This window comes from Bactrocera oleae, chromosome 6 (genome assembly GCF_042242935.1).
Source record: "Bactrocera oleae isolate idBacOlea1 chromosome 6, idBacOlea1, whole genome shotgun sequence".
In the NCBI taxonomy this organism is placed as follows: Eukaryota; Metazoa; Arthropoda; class Insecta; order Diptera; family Tephritidae; genus Bactrocera; species Bactrocera oleae.
The window spans coordinates 63,795,062-63,816,047 of record NC_091540.1 but is presented as its reverse complement, the minus strand read 5'-3'; the positions used below and the strand labels follow the sequence as shown (position 1 = coordinate 63,816,047).

Sequence of the window (20,986 nt, the reverse complement as noted above, 5' to 3'; positions counted from 1 at the left end):
TATTTTTTTATAAGTCAAATATGTTTACGTGCATTTGAAATGAAAAGTTCATAGAGACATTGCTTGGATATATCTTTCAGTTTTGATTTATATCTTTGCCTGTGAATTAAATAAAAATTGTTGTTATAAATTTTGTAATTGAAAATTTTATAAATTGTTTTTTACTATCTTGACTAAGCATTTTAAGAGAGGCAGAATAAGAAAAACTCGGAAAATATATAATTTGCAAGGAGGCGTCAAAGATCAACCATTCACACAAAATTCAAAAAACAGAAAAAAAGCACAGTGGAGAGCAACTAACTGTGGAGCGTTTGTGAAGGAATTGAGAAAACATAAAATCTCTAGTTCCACAACACAATACAAGTTTATAACGCACTTGCAATACTCAAACGAGGCGCAACGATGTCCAACGGCGCTTTGCCAAAGACCAAGACATCCAAATCATCGCTGAAAACCAGCGAATGTCGCGAAGAGGCGAAAGTACAAAACTCCAATAGCGAATTCTCATTTGAGCTAAAACCGAAACCGAAATTGACTTGCATACCGGAAAATTGTAGTAAATTCTTTAGCGATTTGCGGTGAGTTGAGCGTTGGCGATTCAGTTCCAGCTTCTGACTGATCATTGTAGTGAACCATTTTGCAGAAAAACACAATCGCTGAATGTGTCCAAGAAGACGGAGGTGCCGGAGAAATCGTGGTCCGTTTTGTTTATCGGCTCGAAGAGTAATCTGCACGCCAAAAATCTTATTATGTAAATGAAGCGCATGAGAATGGAAACGTCACACATGTATAGCCAAATTTTGACTAACATACTTGTTGCGGAAGAGCTCTCTGCGTGAACTCTGGAAGCCAAGGAAAATATTTTTCATTCAAAAATTACCGCTTGTGATATGATGCGAAATTAATAAAACAGAATTTAGCAGATTTGGGACAAATGTATGCATTTTTTTTTTATAGAAAAAGAGCACCTAACTTGAATTCTACAAATGTTTTATGTTTGAATTTGTCAGGTTTGAACTCTATAATCATACTTGTATAAGTTAGCGATCTTTCGATCTATACTAAATCCACTAGAAGTTCCAACGGAATAAATCTTTTTGTAAGGGTTATCTCTAGAAAATTACCACATGCGGCGATGGTTGTCTGAAAATCCTCACCCAAGTTTGACTAACATAAAACCACTAGAAATTATACGAAATTTCCTACAAGTACATGGAACTGCCGCTAAGAAAAATTATTTTGTATTGCACATAAAGTTTTGATTTTATTACAGTTATATTATATAAACATGTTTATGTATATAAAACAAATTAGAATTCAGGTTCACATTTTAATACATGAAAGTTGCGGGCTTTGGTGATCCATTCATTCATTTAGATTATAAGCGACAAGCCCTACTGCATAGAAAGTAATAAACTTCAGCGTCCTTATCAAGAAACGCATTTTATTTCGTTTTGCTCTATTGTTTTTCCGGGGGTTTTAAAAAAGTATCGTTGGGAGCTGTGGTAATTTTTCCGACGTAAATTTTTTATTATTAGCAAAAAATCAGATAAACTGTCGAGAATTTTAAAAATTTTGAAGTTTATATAAACTTGACTTTTCTACAGTTTACTATTACGAAAATTAAACAAAATTCTTGAGAGCGACATCTGTATTAGAAATGTTTCATACTAATAGATGCATATTACAACCAAGTGATAAAGACTAATTGAGGGTTCAAAAGGTGTGAGGGAAAAAGGTGTAAAGAACCTAAATACATATAAGTCGTGAATACGACTACATATAATCCATACTTTTAATTGCGAACAATCTGCGTGGAGTTTTTAGCAGAGAAACTGTAATTAGTTTGGTCTAACGAAATGTAACCTTAGTATAGGTTTTTAGATAAAATAAAAGAGGTAATGAGAAGTAATTCCAAGCTATCCCTGTGAGTATTTTTCGATAACAGATTTTTTTGTAGATATTTTTTACGAAAGTTGTGTTTAACTTCTCCCTGCTTCCGAAGTATACGAGTATATTGTTAAACGCATCTATGAAGTGTGTTGTAATATCACAAGTGGTTCGAACTTAGATATCTATACAGAGGGATCTAAAATCTCATATTATCTTACTATACTTCATTTTGAGTTTGTCTAAGAAATATTGGATGAGTTTGCCAGAGTCCTTTCAGGCGCTGTTTTTTTTATTCCTGGAATGGCGTTGCTTTCAGTGCATTCCTTTAAATCAAGGATCTGTTATATCAGATATGAGTTCTAAAGCTTAAAAAGCTCATGCCTTTATAGTTTGCAGTATTTATCCTATGCCGGAACCCTACAAAATATATGTATACATACTTGTATATAAATGATCAGCGCAACGAGCTGAGTCGGTTTAGCCATGTCCGTCCATATCTGTCTGTATACGAGTACGCGAACTAGTCGCTCAGTTGATAAGATGTCGATTTGAAATTTTGCACATATCAATTTCTCCCCAAGAAGCTGCTCATTTATCGGAAACACCAATATGGGACCATTATAACATATACAAGTAGCTGCGATACAAACTGAACGTTGAAAATCAAGAATACAAGAAGGAAAATTTTTTTATTTAACAAGATATTTTCTCGAAATTTGGCATGGATTATTACCTAAGACTACATTGCAATCTCCAAATATATTGTTTAAATTGGACCACAATAGCATATAGCCGCCACACAAATTGATCGATCAAAATGAAGTTCTTGTATGGAAACTTGTTTACTTGTGGAGGGTATTCTAGCCTCGGTGCAACGTTTTTTCTTGTTTTAGCTGAATCTTGCTATGATTCGGTTGCACGATAGATATATGGTATTCAAAATAGCAGTAGAAGTTCATATGAGCTTTAATAAATGACTCGTACGTATGTACTTGTGTATATGTATGTTGTGTGTATTAGAAGTGAACAGTTTAAATTAATGACACCCAAAGGTTAATAAATATACATATGTATATCCTCACAGCAAATAAATCAATATGATTTATGTTTGATTTTGCGACAAAAAAAAAATATATATATAAGTATCTCTACACTTTTATATGTGTGTATATGGTATCCAATGATGTCGTTTTATAGACCAAACTAATATTTACTTACATACGAGTATGTATGTATGTGCATAGTAGTCGATTTGATAACAGATCACATTGCAAGTTTTGTTGAAAAAAAAAATGTAAAAGTAGCAAATAAAATGTAAGCTTTGTTTTTATTTTTTGCAGTTTTCTGTTTAATTTTCTCTTTCTACTGAACGGTGTACCCCAGAATGCTTAAGAAAACAAATATGAATGTAGAAAATACTTCCATGTAGGTACGATACATATACAGTCAAACCTGATTATGAACTGCAGTGAGCATGACAAATAAATAAATACAGTTATATATTATTTCTTTAAATTACAAGAAAGCAACATAGTTCCTGATTCCTGAAAAAAAAGAAAGAGTCATACATATTGTAGAAAAATTGTCGCTTAGAGAGGTAAATGCAAAAGAGACTCCCAGTTAGAGAGGTCAGAGTGAGATAAACGACAGTCACTTAAGAAACTAAGAATTATTCTCACTTATAAAGTTTTCTCGTTTACACAGTTCTCTCTTACACAGGTTTGACTGTACTTACATGTACATATGTACATCATACGAATATATCTAAGCATCTGATCTGGAGCGACAAATTTGTTTAGACATATTTGTGAATATGTTTATGAGTATGTTACGGCCAGCATATGTGCACAATATGTGTTCGCATAACATACATACACACGAATACCTATGTATCAATATACAATATTCACATATTTCTAGAAATACTTGTGTTGATGAAAAAGTGTGGTTGAATTTTTATAAAAATTTGAAATGTTTATATATACGTGTGTATGTATATACTTTTTTTTTATTTTTTCTTGATATTCTATAACATTTTGATCAAATAGCAAATTAAACGTGCCCAAAAAGATGTACTTACATATGTATATATTCACAGGATTTATATCTGATGATAAAGTATTACCCGTATTACAAATCTTTATTATCGCCTGGCTCCTGAGCCAATAAAAGCATGCCAATGCTTAATCCGATTTTCCATTCATTTGTTATAAACCTTGGCTCAGTGTTTTCGGTTTCTGCTTATTTTTATGTAGAGCGCCATTCGCTAGACTGTTGGACAGTTACTATACGTCATATTCATAAACCTATGTCTCGTCACCAGTAATGATGTGTTTGATGAATGTACGGTCTTCAGCTACGTTGTCAATCATCTTTGTTGCAACCTCCACCAGACAACATTTTTGCAAAAGATTCAGGTATTTTGGTACGCTTCTCACCCAAAAAATTAACCAAAATGCGTTAAGTCGATCCTTAAGAGATGTTGAGATCCTCATATATCTCTCAGATGCCAACACGACGATTTTAAAACACTATTTCTTGAACTGTTTCGATGTTATCGTCATTAACAGATGTGGATGGACAACTCGCATGAGATAAGTTTTCGATGGCTTCACGACCTTTACTGAATGCTTTGTGTCACTCAAATATTTTTGTTCCTGATAAAGTAGACTCCCCAAAACACTTTTGCAAAATACAAAATTTTTAGCAAACTCGTTGTTCAACTTTTTTTTTCATGGTAAAAATGGTCAGACAAACTTTTCGCGTCGTAAATAAATTACTGCCAAACACACATTAATTGACATATAATCATCAAACTTCACACAAGCATAAAAAAGGTTTACCAATCGGAAAAAAAAACTTTTACGATTCGGGTTTCGCGCGTAGCCTAAATGGATGAGTCCGGGTCAAATTTGATCAGATGGTATATGTTTGTTAATTGTAATGCCGAAAATTTACCGTTTTTAAAGTGAAATGTAATTTATTTTTTTCATAACCACGCTTGAAAATTTTATTTTCAAATTCACAACTGACACCTGACAAGTAAGTTGTTTCGGTCCAGTGTTTGCTGAGAACTGCGATCAAAGTACCGAACTGTAATAAATTATTAATACAGAACAGTAATAATGGTTGGGAAGAACCTTAAGAAGACAATAATAGCGTTGCCTTGTATAGTAATCTCTGTCAAATTTCGTGAAGATATCTTGTCAAATAAAAATGTGTACCATAAAAGAACTTGATTTGATTTTTCAGTTTGTATGGCAGCTATATGCTATAGTAGAAGTCCATTTTGGCAGTTTTCCGCTGGGGCCACAGTTGCTATATGTAATCTTATGAGGTACATATGTAAGTTATGAAAACAATCAATATATAGTCTTTTAATAATACGAACTTATTAATGACTTGTAATATTTCAACGTGAAACTGAAATAAATACTTACTTCTTTATAATTCCAATGCAATATTTCATTGATTGGAATTAGTCATCGATATATTCACATGTTTCACTTGTTCTCGAAATAATTTTATAAATTCAGCACATTATGAAAGCTGTGAAAAGACTTCGTTTATCAGCACTCGTGCTAAAAATTGTGCAGAATAAGTCATCTAAAGCCCAAACAGACTTCTTCGATGCTAAACAAACTTCTAATATCATGTGATACGCGGTTCATGTATTTGTGGTTTTGCACAATTTTCAGCAAATTCGTCACTTCAGCTATGATTCATCGATTTGCAAATCAACTCTTTATTATTTGAAAGTTGACAGAAAACGATTTTGTTTGTGAAAACGTTGTTTTTTATTCAATTGCGTTAATATAACGTGCTATCATTTCTTTAGAAAAAAAGTTTACTTTATTAAGCCCCATATGCGTAATACGCAAGTATATTAAAGTTTTTTTACTTATTCATAATTGCAGATAACACCAGTTTACAGGAAAAAAAAAAAAATTGAAAGAAAAGATTGATTGAGAAAATCAAATTCTTATAATTTGGAGAAACTACTAACCGATATAAACAACTCGTTTAATAAATTAAATGTTTCGAAATTTACTATTTTCCAGATACATATGTATAGTTTTACAAATTTATTGATTTTTGAGTTGGAAGAAGAAAGTTTTCTTTTTGTGAGAAAAATGGAAAAAATGTCGACTTGCATTTGTTGTAAGGAATGCAAATATAATAAGAAATATTTTCGGTGCTTGTTATAACTTGTTTTTGTTCAGATTTCAGTGTGAAAATGAAGAAATGAAGGAAGGATGGCTGATGCAGTAAGCTTATACAATATATATATTATGTGATTCAGGGCAATAATTTGACTTTTAGCTGATATTTCGTGTCCAGCGATCTAAACGAAATTGGGCTCGTAACATTCAGATTAAATATGTTCTCACACATTTTATTATATATATATCTTAAAATTGAACGAAATCGGCTCACAACAAACTCTGCTTCCATATAATGTCATTTTGAATTGCATCTTACAAGTATAATTATATATACCCCACATAGCCAATCTTAAGAATTTAGTTTTTTATAGGCTAGTGGGAGAGATAAAACTCACAATAAAATGAAGCATGTAGCATTTGATTAGCATAGTATTATTCTTAAAAAGGAGTGAGTATGTCCTTGACATATAGACTAAACTTCGATCACACTTGCTTTGTGATTGGACTAGAAGACACCACATATATAAAAAAAGGTTGTAAGTAATTAGATAACTACTACACATGTGTATGTTATGGCATTGTATCTTCTCGATCTTGAATACCCACTTGCTTGCTTAACAAAGCTAAACATCTATTTCTTAATATTTTCTTAAAAATAACTAATTGAAATCGTTTCCTTCTAAAAACAAAAGTTTTTATGTTTTCTTCAATTGTTTTATCGCCTACATAAACCTTATTAAAAAACTAATTATTGCATTACAAAAATATGTGGTTTTTTAGCTATATGTATTTATGTATGAATATGTGCTACTGAATAAAATATATTAATTACTAAAAAAGCGTTCTTGCTTTCGCGTACGAAATACTGTAAGTAATTTTTACAAATACAAATTTACAAATATTTACAATACACACAGAGTTGCGCTGATATATTTATATATAGAAGAATGCATTTAAGTATATACGTATTAGCCAAATATCAGTGGATGCCTTAGGTAATGATAAGATAGCATAAGATGATATCAGTACAAGACTTGCTGGCGGCGGATTCGCTTTGACTTTTAAAAATACATATAACTTTATCTATATGGGTATATGTATACTTATAATAGATAAAGTTTAATGAAAGAGAGGCATAAATGACGCTAGAAGATATTAAACGTAATAACTTTCACAAAACTCGTGGAAAAATTTATGAAAATCTAAAAAACTAGAAAAGCATTGGTTTTTGAAAAGAAGTGATTAAATGATCGGTGTCATTAATATTAAAGCTTAAGGGGGTATTCTGGTTTAGAAGGCCGAGTTTTAGACTCTTTTTCGGACCCGATAAAAAAAAAACAAGAAATACATTTTCTTATATGTTTTTTTTATTGATATTTAAAGAATACAGATCAGTTATAATATTAAAAAAAAAAAAAATTCCAGGCCGGCAAGGTGAGGATTGACGATAAAGTGGCGTGTCCTGGAGTATATCAGGACTCCCAGTAACCCGAAATGGAATTGAAAGTGAAATTGAAATTGAGTGATCCCCAAAGAGGAAGACGGTGGTTCGAAATATTTTTCGTTATTTCCCTGTTTTTTTGCCATTCAAAGTTTTACAGACGAAAGGTCAAGGTTACATACCGAATGATGGTACTAGTCATCGCGACATATTTCATTCAAAGAGAATAGTTAATTTTTTGCGACGCCAACATTGTTATGTGTGAACAATTAAAAGTTCTGAAAGTCAAAAGCTTCAAATAAAACTTTATTAGCTCAAAAAATATACAATTCTAGAAGCATACTGTGCATGTACATACGTAGGAATGTCTCTATGCTCAAAGAAGCACGTGGCGAACGCTTCAATACTTAATTGAATTATTGAAAGAAATCAGGTCAGGCGAGGAAGGAGAAAATAAAGGAAAAAGAAATATTGATAAATGAGCATTGGGTGCAAATAATTTTATACATCGTAAAATCTCATGTCTTAATATTCAAAAATGTGAAAGAAATTTCACACATTTTGACCTGCGATCGAACGTAACTACATATGATAGTAGTGTGATATCGTACGGTATCGTATCTTATCTTGTTTAGTTATTGAAATTCTTTTCAAATTTCAATTGCTGGTAGCGAGCTAATTTTTTGCTCGACATTCAGTTGCCAGATGCTGTACACGTTTCTACAATAATGATGTCATCATAACGCAAATATGTTTGTATGTTAGCGATAGACAATGAGAACAAATAAAATTAAAATAAAACACTATGTAAACATACAATTTATTCGCGAGTACTTGTAGGCCTCAAAAGACGCAAACAGAATGAATGATCTTTAAGTATTTGCAAATATTAGATTTCGATTTCATTTATTTCTGTGATAGTTTCGGAACGAGTCATTGAATCAAAATTTCGTCATAAATGTTTATTAAATTTTTCTGAGTGATGATAATTTTTGCTGATATAACGAGAGCATACAATTATGCACTTTAAATATCATTTGATATTGGAATGGATGATAAAAAAATATTGAAATATGGTTCCCCATTGAATATTGGTTCCCCATTGAATATTGGTTCCAATTAGAGCTCTTGGTATTCAACTAATCGACTAACCGGATTAACTGGTTAGGGCATTATTCGAATAATAATGTTTGGTTTGCAGTATCCGGATAGTCGTTGGTCGTCGACTATTCGATTAACCGCTCATTTCCAGCAATGGAGAACGCCCTCTCTGATTCAGATGAGGTGGCTGGAATGCATAAGTATTGACGAGCTAAATTCAATTGGACAAGATAAATCCCTTTGTGATTTTTCCACCATGTTAGTGGATTTATATTATGGCCAATTTGTGATTCGGTCACATATAAATCCAATTGTGATGTCACGTTATTCGATATATTTACGGTAAGAAATAAAAAGTCCATATCAGTGCTATCAATATTATCAATTTATTCCCTACATTGATTTTTCGAAGCAAATTTTCACAAATTTAAAAATGCTGCTTTGATTTCAAACAATTTTCATTTATTCGTATAGTATTTCTCGATTAATATTCATACGAACGATTACAAAACGGATATTCGATTAATCGGTTTTCAGGTTATTCGAATAATTTTAAGAAAATTGGAACAAGGCTATGTTGCACTATTTACGAGCTGTTGACTAAGATTTTATGCTCCTGACAAACGTATCATTGTATAATTGCAAACAGTTGACACTTTTATGATATTTATAAACAACTTCACACATCACCGAGTAGTTAGATCGATCGCCGTGTGACAAACAGATGTTCAGGAACGTCTGCGAATGTAGAGAATGTCATGTTGAGAACTCATCTTGAATAGTCAAGAGGCGAGGAAATACCATTATGAAATATTTCGATTTAATGACAGTACTCAGGGGGGCTTTCCTTCCAACTTCTTTTTAATATTAGTGTTACAACGTAAATTCATTTAAATTTGCATTAAAATCTCCGTTTTTTGTGATTTGACACCCAAACCCGTTCCCGTGGATCCGATACTGCTGTTAGCTAATATAGAGTACCAATATACTTTAAAAAAGTATCGAACGCACTACTTATATTTCGAAATAAATTCTTCACATAGCAAAAAAGTGAAAAAACAGCTCTACTACGCACAGATACATGTGGGTTAAAAGCTAAAAACTATTATGTAGAAGAGATTATGAAAAGAAAGTTTAAGGTTGTGTACTTATCTACAGATGATGTTAGCAATTTCTATTAAATATAACATCTAAATATTTTAATTAAATAATATATTATGCCAGGAGGAGCCGTATATATTTTCGAATTTCTAGAGTAACTCAGCTCCTTAGTGTAACTGTGTGTTTATTGAAAAAGATTTCCAATCACAGAGCTTTAAAACACTTTGATGTTGGTAATTAAACAGAAGAATTATTTTAATTTATTTAAATTCGCAAGACTCTACAACTCTTTACCTAGATTTTCTAAGTAAAGTATAAGTAATGAAGAAGTCCACTCAAAAACGTCAAACACGCTGATTAATAAATGCATTTTGCTACAAAACTTTTGCTTTTGCATAATAAAAGCAAATATTGGTGCAGTTGCAATTTACTTAGCGATGATTAAGAGGCACTGCAATAGCGGATGAAGTCAGTGCAATGGAAACGGCAAAAATGGTGAAATGTTTGTGTAACATATATGACAATAATTCGTAGAAATTAGTGGCTAAAAATAGCTGAAAGAATGTAGCGAGTGGCAAATGTTGATGACTCGTTAATATAGGATTATCTGAAAATAACCTCAATATTTTATGCATGACAGGAATAGTAAATAAAGTGCTTTACTGTGTTTATGAAAATCATTGAGTTCGAAAAATTAAATAGAAAAAGTAATGAGTAGAAATACGGAGCGTTATCCACTATAGTCGGGTCTATGTAATTGGAGCGGACCTGCATTGTTATCTGGCTAAGAACTGTCAACTCGTCAGCATTTTTCAAAATTATTGGGAAAATATAATATAAATAATCAGTATGATAAGATGAGTTGAAATCCGAGTGGTTGTCTATTTATTCGTCTCTCCTTCTGATCCGCATATATCGGTCAATATGTAAGACATCTTTACAAAATTAACTGAACATATAATATTTGATATACTAAAGTTTCTATCCCTTATATCATCAATTCCGATCTACTCAACTCAATATATTAAATTTAGCCGCTTCGATTAAGTTTATGTCAAATATAATCTTATTTGAAGATGATTTTTATACCCTAAACAAGGTATATTAAGTTTGCCACGAAGTTTGTAATACCCAGAAGGAAACGTCGTAGACCCTATAAAATATATACGTAAATGATCAGCTTGATGAGCTGAGTTGATTTAGCCATGTCCGTCTGTCTGTCCATCCGTCTATCCGTCTGTCAGTCTGTCTGTATGTATCCGAACTCGTCTATCAGTTTCTAAACTATCGATCTAAAATTTGCACCTGTCACTTTGTCCTTTCCTCACTAAGAAACTGCTCATTTGAAACTTTTTTATTTGACGTAATATCTTCACGAAATTTGGCATGAGTTATTTCCTAAGGCAATAATATATTCTCCGTAGAAATTGTTTAGATCAGATCACTATATCATATAGTTGCCACATAAATTGAGCGATCGGAATGAAGTTCTTGTAAGGAACCTTTGTATTTGTGAAGGGTATTATAGCTTCGGTGCAACCGAAGATAACGTTTTTTCTTGCTATACTCTCGCAACCTGTTGCTACAGAGTATAATAGTTTTGTTCACCTAACGGTTGTTTGTATCACCCAAAACTAATCGAGTTAGATATAGGGTTATATATTTAAATGATCAGGATGAAGAGACGAGTTGAAATCCGGGTGACTGTCTGTCCGTCCATCCGTCCGTCCGTGCAAGCTCTAACTTGAGTAAAAATTGAGATATCTTTATGAAACTTGGTAGGCATGTTTCTTGGTACCGTAAGACGGTTGGTATTGCAGATGGGCGTAATCGGACCACTGCCACGCCCACAAAATGCCATTAATCAAAAACAAATAAATTGCCATAACTAAGCTCCGCAATAAGATACAAGACTGTCTTTTGGTACACAGAATCACATTAGGGAGGGGCATCTGCAGTTAATTTTTTTTTAAGTGGGCGTGGTCCCGCCCCTAATAGGTTTAATGTGCATATATCCTAAACCGCTAAAGTTATAATAACAAAATTCACTGGAAGAAAATGTTTTTAGAACCTCTACCTACAGTGTGTAGGTACCCACTCCGCCCACTCCCCATATAACGGTACTGTTAAAAACTACTAAAAGCGCGATAAATCAAGCACGAAACACGCTAGAGACATTAAATTTTATCTCTGGGATGGTATAAGATGACTTTATAGGAACCGCGTTCAAAATTAGACAGTGGGCGTGGAACCGCCCACTTTTAGGTGAAAACCCATATCTTGAGATCTGCTTAACCGATTTCAACCAAATTCGGTGCATAACGTTCTTTTCATATTTCTATGTCAGAGTGCGAAATTGGGTAAAATTGGACTGCAACCACGCCTATTTCCCATATAACACCATTTCCAATTCCATCTGATTCTTTCACTTTCCAGTATGCATATCAAGCAACAATGATTATATTGGGGTAAAACTTTGCGTGAATAATACTTTTAAAGTATGCCACCTTGTGACTAAAAATTGTCTAAATCGAATCAAAACTGTTCAAGCCCTTAAGTACTAAATATGTGGACCCCAGTGCTTATAGTTGACCTTCCATCGAAAATATCAGTCAATCCACAAAGAAATCTCAAACGAGTATACCATTTGACTTTGCGAGAGTATAAAATGTTCGGTTACATCCGAACTTAGCCCTTCCTTACTTGTTTAATATGAAGTTTTGTCAACATCTGAAGGTATTTCCCCGGTTACACTCGAACTTAGCCCATCCTTACTTGTTTCTTTATAATCATAGTTAGAATGTACCATTATATTGAAAATCATTTATGCAATGAATTTATAAAACAAAAAAATTAAGAAATTTTGAAAATCTGTATACAAGTAAATACCTTCTTATACGCATATTATATTAATTTCATGATAATTATGTGAGACTAAAATTAATGAGTACAAATTATTGCTAATGAGAAACTAGTACAAGAGATTATTCGAAGCTCATTAGGGTATCAGTAGCACCTCAACTGTGCACTTACTAAAGTACACTAAAGCTAAATATTTTCATACATATATGTATGTAGTCTTTTTAATTAAACACATCAAACTTGCACTCAATGAAGTGGTTCTAAGGCATTTTTTTTTAGCTTTGAGCAGCTCAAATAAAAGGAATAAAAATTATATTCAACACTTTTGATTGGCAGCCAAAGTGGGTGAATAAGGCAAATGCGCTGTTATGTGATATTCATTGCATTGTGGCGCTGAAAGATGCGCCACATGAGAATACACAGAGAAACATGTGCGCACACAATGCACGTCCATGGAAGCGTGGAGTGTGAAAATAATGTAGATGTAAACAATTTTGCAATTTTTTGGTACAGCACACTTCAGCTCTTTAGTAAAATTCATTAAATTTTTTTGCAAGCCCGTAAATTTGATTGAAGACTTTTTTTATTTTAGCAATGGCTCTTTTTTTGTGAATTTTATTTCATGCACCAAGTTTGTTTATAAAAGTATTATGATATGTTATAGAGAGCTAGAAATGGAAAAACAGTATCTATTTGTGTAAAAGAGGTTGCACTCACAACCGATGGAGCAGTATGCCTTTATTCCTCTAGGAATTTGTGATTTTATTTCTTCTCGTTCCTTACGAAATATCAGCAATGCGATTGTCAAGCGATTAAAGTATCAACGTAAATTCATAAAAATGTCTTAAGAGCGCCGATGATGCATTTAGTAACCCCTCTTAAGTTATACGGATTTTTGAAATGGTATCAGTTCTAGTAAAAGGAAAGATTCTCCACTCTGGTCGTTTGGTCATTTTTGTCCCACCATTAATTCAGTAAATCATGCTACACGCTTAAAATAAAACGCTATATTCTTCACATTTAGCATTTGCACGATTTCAATTAAAGTTTTGACATTTTTGATCAAATGATTGATGGACGAAAAAACTTGTATGACAATTCAGTTGAATTAGAAGGCAAAGGCCTTTCGTTAAATATATGGATTTCAAATGTTTAAATGATTTTTTAGCAATTAAGTGAAGGACGTTGAATCTATGTATAGAAATGAAATGGAAACGGCTCATACTTTTATTAGAAAATATTAAATTTGTTAGTTATGATGACAAGTATTCAAAATATTTAAATATTGATATTGGCTCAGAGACTCACTAGAATTCATCCGGTTGTGTGCATGCTTTACTGTAATTCTAAGAATAAAGAAGATTATACATGATTAATTAATTCAATATGAATTTATGAATACACGCATTAGGGTGTTCTGTCACATACGATAAAAAATATTCATTATTATCATTTTCAGTTATGAAAATCATCTAACTGAGCCAAAAAGATAATTTATGGAAGATATCGACGACAAAGTTAGCAGAAAAACAAAAAAAAAATTTTATAGACAAATTGGGATTTTGAATATTTTAGTGTAAAAAGATCATTATCGTGATTTTGATCAGTCAGTTTGTATGGAAGCTATATACTATAGCGGCCCAATCTGAAAAATTTCTTTGGGATTGTATTGCTGTCTTGTATAATAATCGCGCCTAATTTCCTGAAGATAACTTGTCAAATAAAATAGTTTTTAATACTAGTTCGTGAGTTTGATCGATCGGTTTGTATGGCAGCTCTATGATATGGTGCTCTGATATCAGCGGTTATGACAAATAAGCCGCTTCTTGGAGAAAAAAGGACGTGTACAAAATTTCGGATCGATATCTCAAAAACTGAGGGACTATATCTTATATATACAGACAGACAGACGAACAAACGGATATGGCTAAATCGACTCAGCTGGTCACTCTGATCAGTTATACATATGCTTTGTAGGGGTACCGATGTTTCCCTCCGATTGTGAACATACAAATTTCGTGGCATACATAATATACCCATTTTAGGTATTATATTGCTAGTAAAAACCTTTCTATATTACTTTACTTTTTCTCTTATCGATTAATTTTTAATATTTCTCCAATTTGTGAAAATTGTAAAAAAACCGAGCACTCTAATATTCCAGATGCATTTGATTTTAATAAGACGTTTACAGATTTCTATCTATATACATATACTATAGTCTTATATTCACATACGAATAGTATGTACTCTTAGGTAGCGCCATATTCATATATGTATACATAATTACGATCTTTACGGTCTTAATGACTTAAACCAGTTTTGAATGGCATATGGCGTGTGCAACGTCAACAAACATTCCCGCGCTAAGTTATCGATAATTGATTTTGAATTAAAATTAATTGCTGTGTTTAGCGCCAGACACTTGAAGTGCGTGAATTCTGTACAACCAAAAAGGAAAGTAAATTGCAATCAATTGGCGTGAAATGTTGAGTGCAAATACTTTGCTCAATTCGTGCGGATGAAGATTTTTGTGGGTAATCGCGGCATGTGTCGAACAAAAAATTACATATGGTGTCTATACACTGCTGTGACGTCCTTTTGTGACATTGACATTTGGAATTGCATTAGACAAAATTAAATTATACGAAACATATACATATTTATATGCACTTTTATATACAAATATATACACACGAACATAGAGTTTTACAGTTGCAGCTGCTCAAATATTGAACCCGACATTTGATCTTAATTGTAATGGATGTCAATGTCAGCGCTGTCACTCCAGTTGTATTAGAAACACTCACTTATGTTAATAAGGGCAAAAATATTGATTATTTTAAATAAATTTATATTATATTAGTAATTATTATAATAATTTTAAATGTAATAATACTGACATTAATTGTTATTTGGAAAATTAATAATAATAATTTCCTTATATTTCCATAGACTATGGTTAACATACAGAAATTCAATTTGCCTTAAATTTTATTCACTCCAGTTACTTTTCCAATTGCTTTCGCCCAATTCCAGTCTGCACTATTTGGCCAAATTTAGTGCTTAAATGATTGCTGACATTTGCAATTGGTCGCTGAAAGAGAATTAGCGTTGACAGCGCTGGCATGTAACATACACATAACAGTAGTATATATGCACTAATATCAGTAAACGTCACAACTGGGAATGCAGACTTTTAAATTGGTTAATTAAATAGTTGAAATATCTTTTTTTTTGTTTTAAGGTATGAGCAGAGCTAGCATGCTGTTCATCTGTATTAGTTTTTAAATAAATTGCATTTTTGTTCAAATAAAAGTCAGTTATAAATGCGTGTAAGTACCATATGATCAAATTTGACCCGGACTGGTCCATATAAAAACTGCGCAAAATTCGAATCGATAAAAATTTTTTTTTCCTAGATTGGTGTAAGCTTCTCTTATGTTTATGTGAACTTTGATTTCCATATGTCATTTAGTATGTGTTTGCCAGCTGTTTGTTTATGACGAGAAAACTTACTCTGGCGATTTTTACCATGAAAATAAGTGAACGAAGAATTCGCTTGTAATTTTATGTTTCGAATGGATTCACGGCTAAGGAATTATTGAAAATATTGCGGGAGTGTTTCGGGAGTCTACTTTATCACCAACATAGGTATTTGAGTTGCACTAAGCATTCAGCGAAGGTCGTGAAGTCATCGGAAACTTATCTCATACGAGTTGTCCATCCACATCTGTTAATGACGATAACATCGAAACAGTTAAAGAAATAGTGTTTGAAAATCGTCGTCGCAGCAGAGAGATAGCGGAGGATCTGAAATCTCTTATGGATCGACTCAACACATTTACAGTATGAAGCGTTGCTAGACGCGTACCAAGAGAGATGCTTGACAACGTAGCTGGGGTTGAGGCGATAATAAATAAAAACAAGAAAAAACATTAATTTCGGTTGCACCGAAGCTATAAGACCCTACACAAATACAAAGACTCTTGAACTTGATTCCGATTGTTCAATTTGTATAGCAACTATATGCTATAGTGGTCCGATATAGGCCGTTCCGACAAATGAGCAGCTTATTAGTGAGAAAAGGACAGGTACAAAATTTCAGATCGATATCTTAAAAACTGAGGGACTAGTTTGTATATATACAGACAGACGGACGGACAGACAGACAGACAATTCAGCTCATCATGCTGATCAGTTATGTATATATTTCATAGGATCTCAGACGTTTCCTTCTGGGTGTTATAAACTTCGTGGCAAACTTAATATACCCTGTTCAGGGCATAGAAATACGTGAAAATCTAGTTTTATTTGTTAGTCCGGTTCAAATTTGATTAGATAGTATGTAAATATTACACAGTTTTATGTACTTCATATGTGATCAAAACACATTTACTCACGTTTTTCGAGTGATACTTCAACTGTTGGCGTATAGTTAATACTCTCGCACTCATTCCAGCGCTAATTTAGTAAGTTCATTTCCGTTTCCTACATACGCCCTTCTTTCGCTTAGGGCTCTTAATTTGTTTTGCTATTACGTGTCACTCTCTTTTTCACTCTTGCATCTAAAATTATAACGCCACTTACATAGAGTAGAAATGAGATATTGTTGTTGTTGTAAATGAATGAATTTAAATGTGCTACTGTTGTTAAGTGAGCGGAAGGAAGTATGTACGAGAATGTTCATGTTTCTATTTCAAGGTTATTTATATATAAAATATCGTATTACATATGTTTAAATAATAGTAAGTTAAGAAATTGAAAATAAATCAATTACCCGCCATTAATTCGATAACAATCAAGTTTTCGATAAACATGAGATCTCTAATCAATGCTTTATTGTTAAAATATCGCGATTTATTTTGACAATAACAATCACCTGTAAAGATAATTAATTGTTTTTGTTGTATTACCTTTCCTATAAACATACATACAAGTATATACACACATTTATATAATCTCTTAGAAGCTTTTACAGTAAATACTTCTTTAGGAGGTAGTAAAAGTAAAGTTAATGGAGGGTAGTGATAATGTATACATTTTATATACAGATTAGGCTGTGGGGAAATTATCATTGAATGTGTCACTCTCACGACCGTAATAACTCTGACAGATGCTCTGACTAGTTTTACATATAATATTTATCAAAAGTAAAATGCTCTTACAAAAACTAAGCGACTCCCAGTGTCAATGTATTAAGAGTTGCTAACTCACAACTTTTTATCACTTATTTTACACTTTATACCAGCACTTTTCATTATTTAAATTTTTACTGAATAAATGCGACAGTCCATTTTAACGTATTACCAATTACCAATTTTTTTAATTTAGTTTAGACTTTACACTAGTAAAATTCAAAATTTAAAATTGCACTTAAAAATCATAACCGTACTATTCTGTTGAAGCGGCAAACTAACCAAACCGCTCGGCAGTCATACTCGTCTGAACTTCAAACATGCAGTGGTATTAAAACTGTAATTGTAACTCCTTTCATTCGTTCCAGCAGGAAATTTATTTTAGATGTACGAGTACATATTTCCGCTTCCTATGGCCTCTCTTTAGATAAGAGTTGATAATTTTCTTCTTTCGCTTTTGACATAATATGAAAGCTGGCAACTAATAATAACGCGAATACACGAAGACCGGATCCAGTATTTTTCTCTTATGTATGTAAAAATATGTATGATCTCTTCGATTTTCTTGTGTAAAAAGATATGAAAGGAAATTAGTTCATTTCTTTAGATCTAGCATTTTGTATGCAGAGTACTTTGGTACTAAATCGTTATATTTTTTTTCTCTACGCTCATTGTAATTATACCCAAGCACAATTAACAAAATAAAGTAATGGCTTTGAAGACACCATTTTTCAAGTTTCGTACATCTTCTTCACTCAGATTTTTTCTTGAATTAATATTATTTTATTTCAGTTAAATTAAATCAGTATTATTCCATTCTGTACATAATTACGTCTGTATGTAGCTCAAGTTGAGTGCCAACTTTGCCATAAAGTTTACTCACCGATGATTGGTCGCATTACCAGCTACTGTAGTGTAACTTGTAAACCGGTAACGGTAATAAAACTAACAGTAAGTTGTCAGCATTTATGTGGTCCAGAGTTTTTAGGTCTTAACTTTTCAGTTTCGTTGCCATTTAATGCGGATGGTGTGCACATTGGCAGTTAGTGTAAATGTTGTACAGCGAAAAGAAATTAAATGCCGATTAGCATGATCAGTCAACGGACACGCATGTGCACAATAATGCGTGTGGCAAGCGTTGAACATACATACATTGGCCACTTATAGCGCGTTGGCTGAATATATCTTGCCGGTAGTATGATTTGAGAGCTTTATGAAGGACATTTAGGCCTGTTTTGCGACGATTCTCTGTGTGATAGATTGCGCTTGGGTATAATTATGAAGAGCATATGAAAATACAAGGAAGCGGAAATAATTTCAAGTTATTATCAAGTGGAATCTCTTGAGAGAATGTTATATAGAGCATATACAGTTTAATGGCAACTGAATTTCAAAAGATTGTGGAAACTGCTAAGCGTTAATTTATATTTCAAAAATTTCAGCAATTCGTTAAAGCGCTCTTCAATTTATTCGCACTTTATTTCTTGTTGCATTCCCTTCTGTCAAAACTAGTTAAACTAAAATTATTTCACTCAACACTCTAGCCTTAAAAATTTTCACTCTAAAATCAGGTCAACATATGATGCAGAATGTGATCTAAAGCCTATATGAACATTCTCTTACTCCACTAAATTGTCTCTTAAACTGTCATTGTCAATATGATTTCTATAGCACATGTACATATGTTAACATGTTAAATGTAGGGGTGAAGAGACTAAAGAACATTAAGTGGACTGAGAAGAATACTTCAGCATTGGAATGAGTGAAAGGTATCATTAACTCGTGGTCTAAGCTTCAATGTAGTATAGATGCACGAAGGATTAAATTGTTGTTAGTGTGCGTGGTCGGTGGATAATCAATTATATTAAAAAAATATTAAAATTCCAAAAAATATGCAATACATTGCTGAAAATCTAAAGTTAATGAGGGCTATAAAAGATGCGAGCTGCAATAATATATGTAGATGAATACAGATCGGCAAGATTACAAATATGTAGTTTTGCAGTAACGGAAAATAGCAAGGAGGCAGAGCTTCAAAACTGATAAATTCTTTGAAGAGATACGTAACTTAAGAGTGAAGAAGTTAGTTGTTGTTTTCCGAGAGGATGTTAGAAATGTTGCATACTCGTAACTATAAGAACGTGTGTGCCCTCTTCAAAATTTTGTTATTTCTTATTTGGCAAATTAGCAAAAATAGGGGAATTCGGTTCACTGTTAAGAGAGAAGTTTATAGGAAGCGGATATAAACGGAAGGAGTTATATGCTATGCCGGAATGAGTGAAAGAGACTAGACAAATGAAGTTATATTGTCACATTGCCATATGAAAATACAAATATGAATATTTTCAACTCTAACATTATAAAAAATGTATTTCGGGCAAAAAGGGTATTTTAAACACACTTAAAAAATATTATGATAAAGGTATTTTAGACCCACAGAAATTTTAGATATTTCCCCACTTTCTATGAAGATACTTGTATTTATGCAAATTTTCTGATGCTATCTTTCCAATAATTTTTTATGGGAAATGGATATTAAGAGCGGAAGAAGAGCAATGCAGGAAGTGGAAATAAGTATTTTTAGAAAAGCTCACTGGAAAAAATAAAAAAGAAGATTACGAAAGTGCTTAGGGAAATATAAGGAATAATATATATCAGAACATCACTACGCAGAATTTTTTAATAATTCCTTAAGATTCATATGAAAAGCTTACGGATGAATGTAGCATGGCGGTATAATAGGCTTAAACTTTTCTCAAGCAGAGTGAAAGGGGTTGTTAATTTTAAATCTTTATGTAAAGTAAGTCAGGAAAGAGCCGTTATAACCTTATAGTATACTTTTTTCACCGAGTTTAATTTTTCTATACTTGAATGCTTAGATAATAAATTAGATTAAATTAGAAATTCGGAGCAATAGAAAAAGCTAATGAAGTTAAGAAAAAAAAAAAACATTGAAGAAAAGAAACCTAATTCATAATTATATTTTTTAATCACAAAATAAAATAATAATAAATAAAATTAAAGTAAATTACAGTTAAAAAATAAGTAAATATAATTTAAAAAAGGAGAAACGTTAACTTCGGCCGCACCGAAGCAATAATACCCTGCACAGGTGCATTTCTTATTGCCTTAAAAGGTGAAAAAAGATCTTTATCTTGATTTTAATCAGCCAGTTTGTATGGCAGCTATATGCTATATTGGCCAAATATCCGACAAATGAGCAATTTCTTGGGGAGAAAAGGACGTATACAAAATTTCAGCTCGATATCTCAAAAATTGAGCGA

The 20,986-nt window shown here is 32.4% G+C and overlaps 1 protein-coding gene across 2 annotated transcripts; it reads left to right on the top strand.

Moving 5' to 3' along the window:
* The first annotated feature begins 65 nt into the window (after positions 1 to 65).
* On the top strand, positions 66 to 935 carry LOC106621090 (uncharacterized). 2 transcript variants are annotated; one of them, XM_014239800.3, is made up of 2 exons: positions 66 to 578; positions 629 to 935. In XM_014239800.3, exons 1-2 carry the CDS (start codon positions 403 to 405, stop codon positions 753 to 755), a joined length of 303 nt encoding a protein of 100 aa, XP_014095275.2. In that variant the 5' UTR covers positions 66 to 402; the 3' UTR covers positions 756 to 935. The 2 variants fall into 2 exon arrangements, 1 of the variants encoding a protein (XP_014095275.2); XR_011397132.1 differs by having other exon boundaries at positions 490 to 578; positions 644 to 735.
* Positions 936 to 20,986: the final 20,051 nt, after the last annotated feature.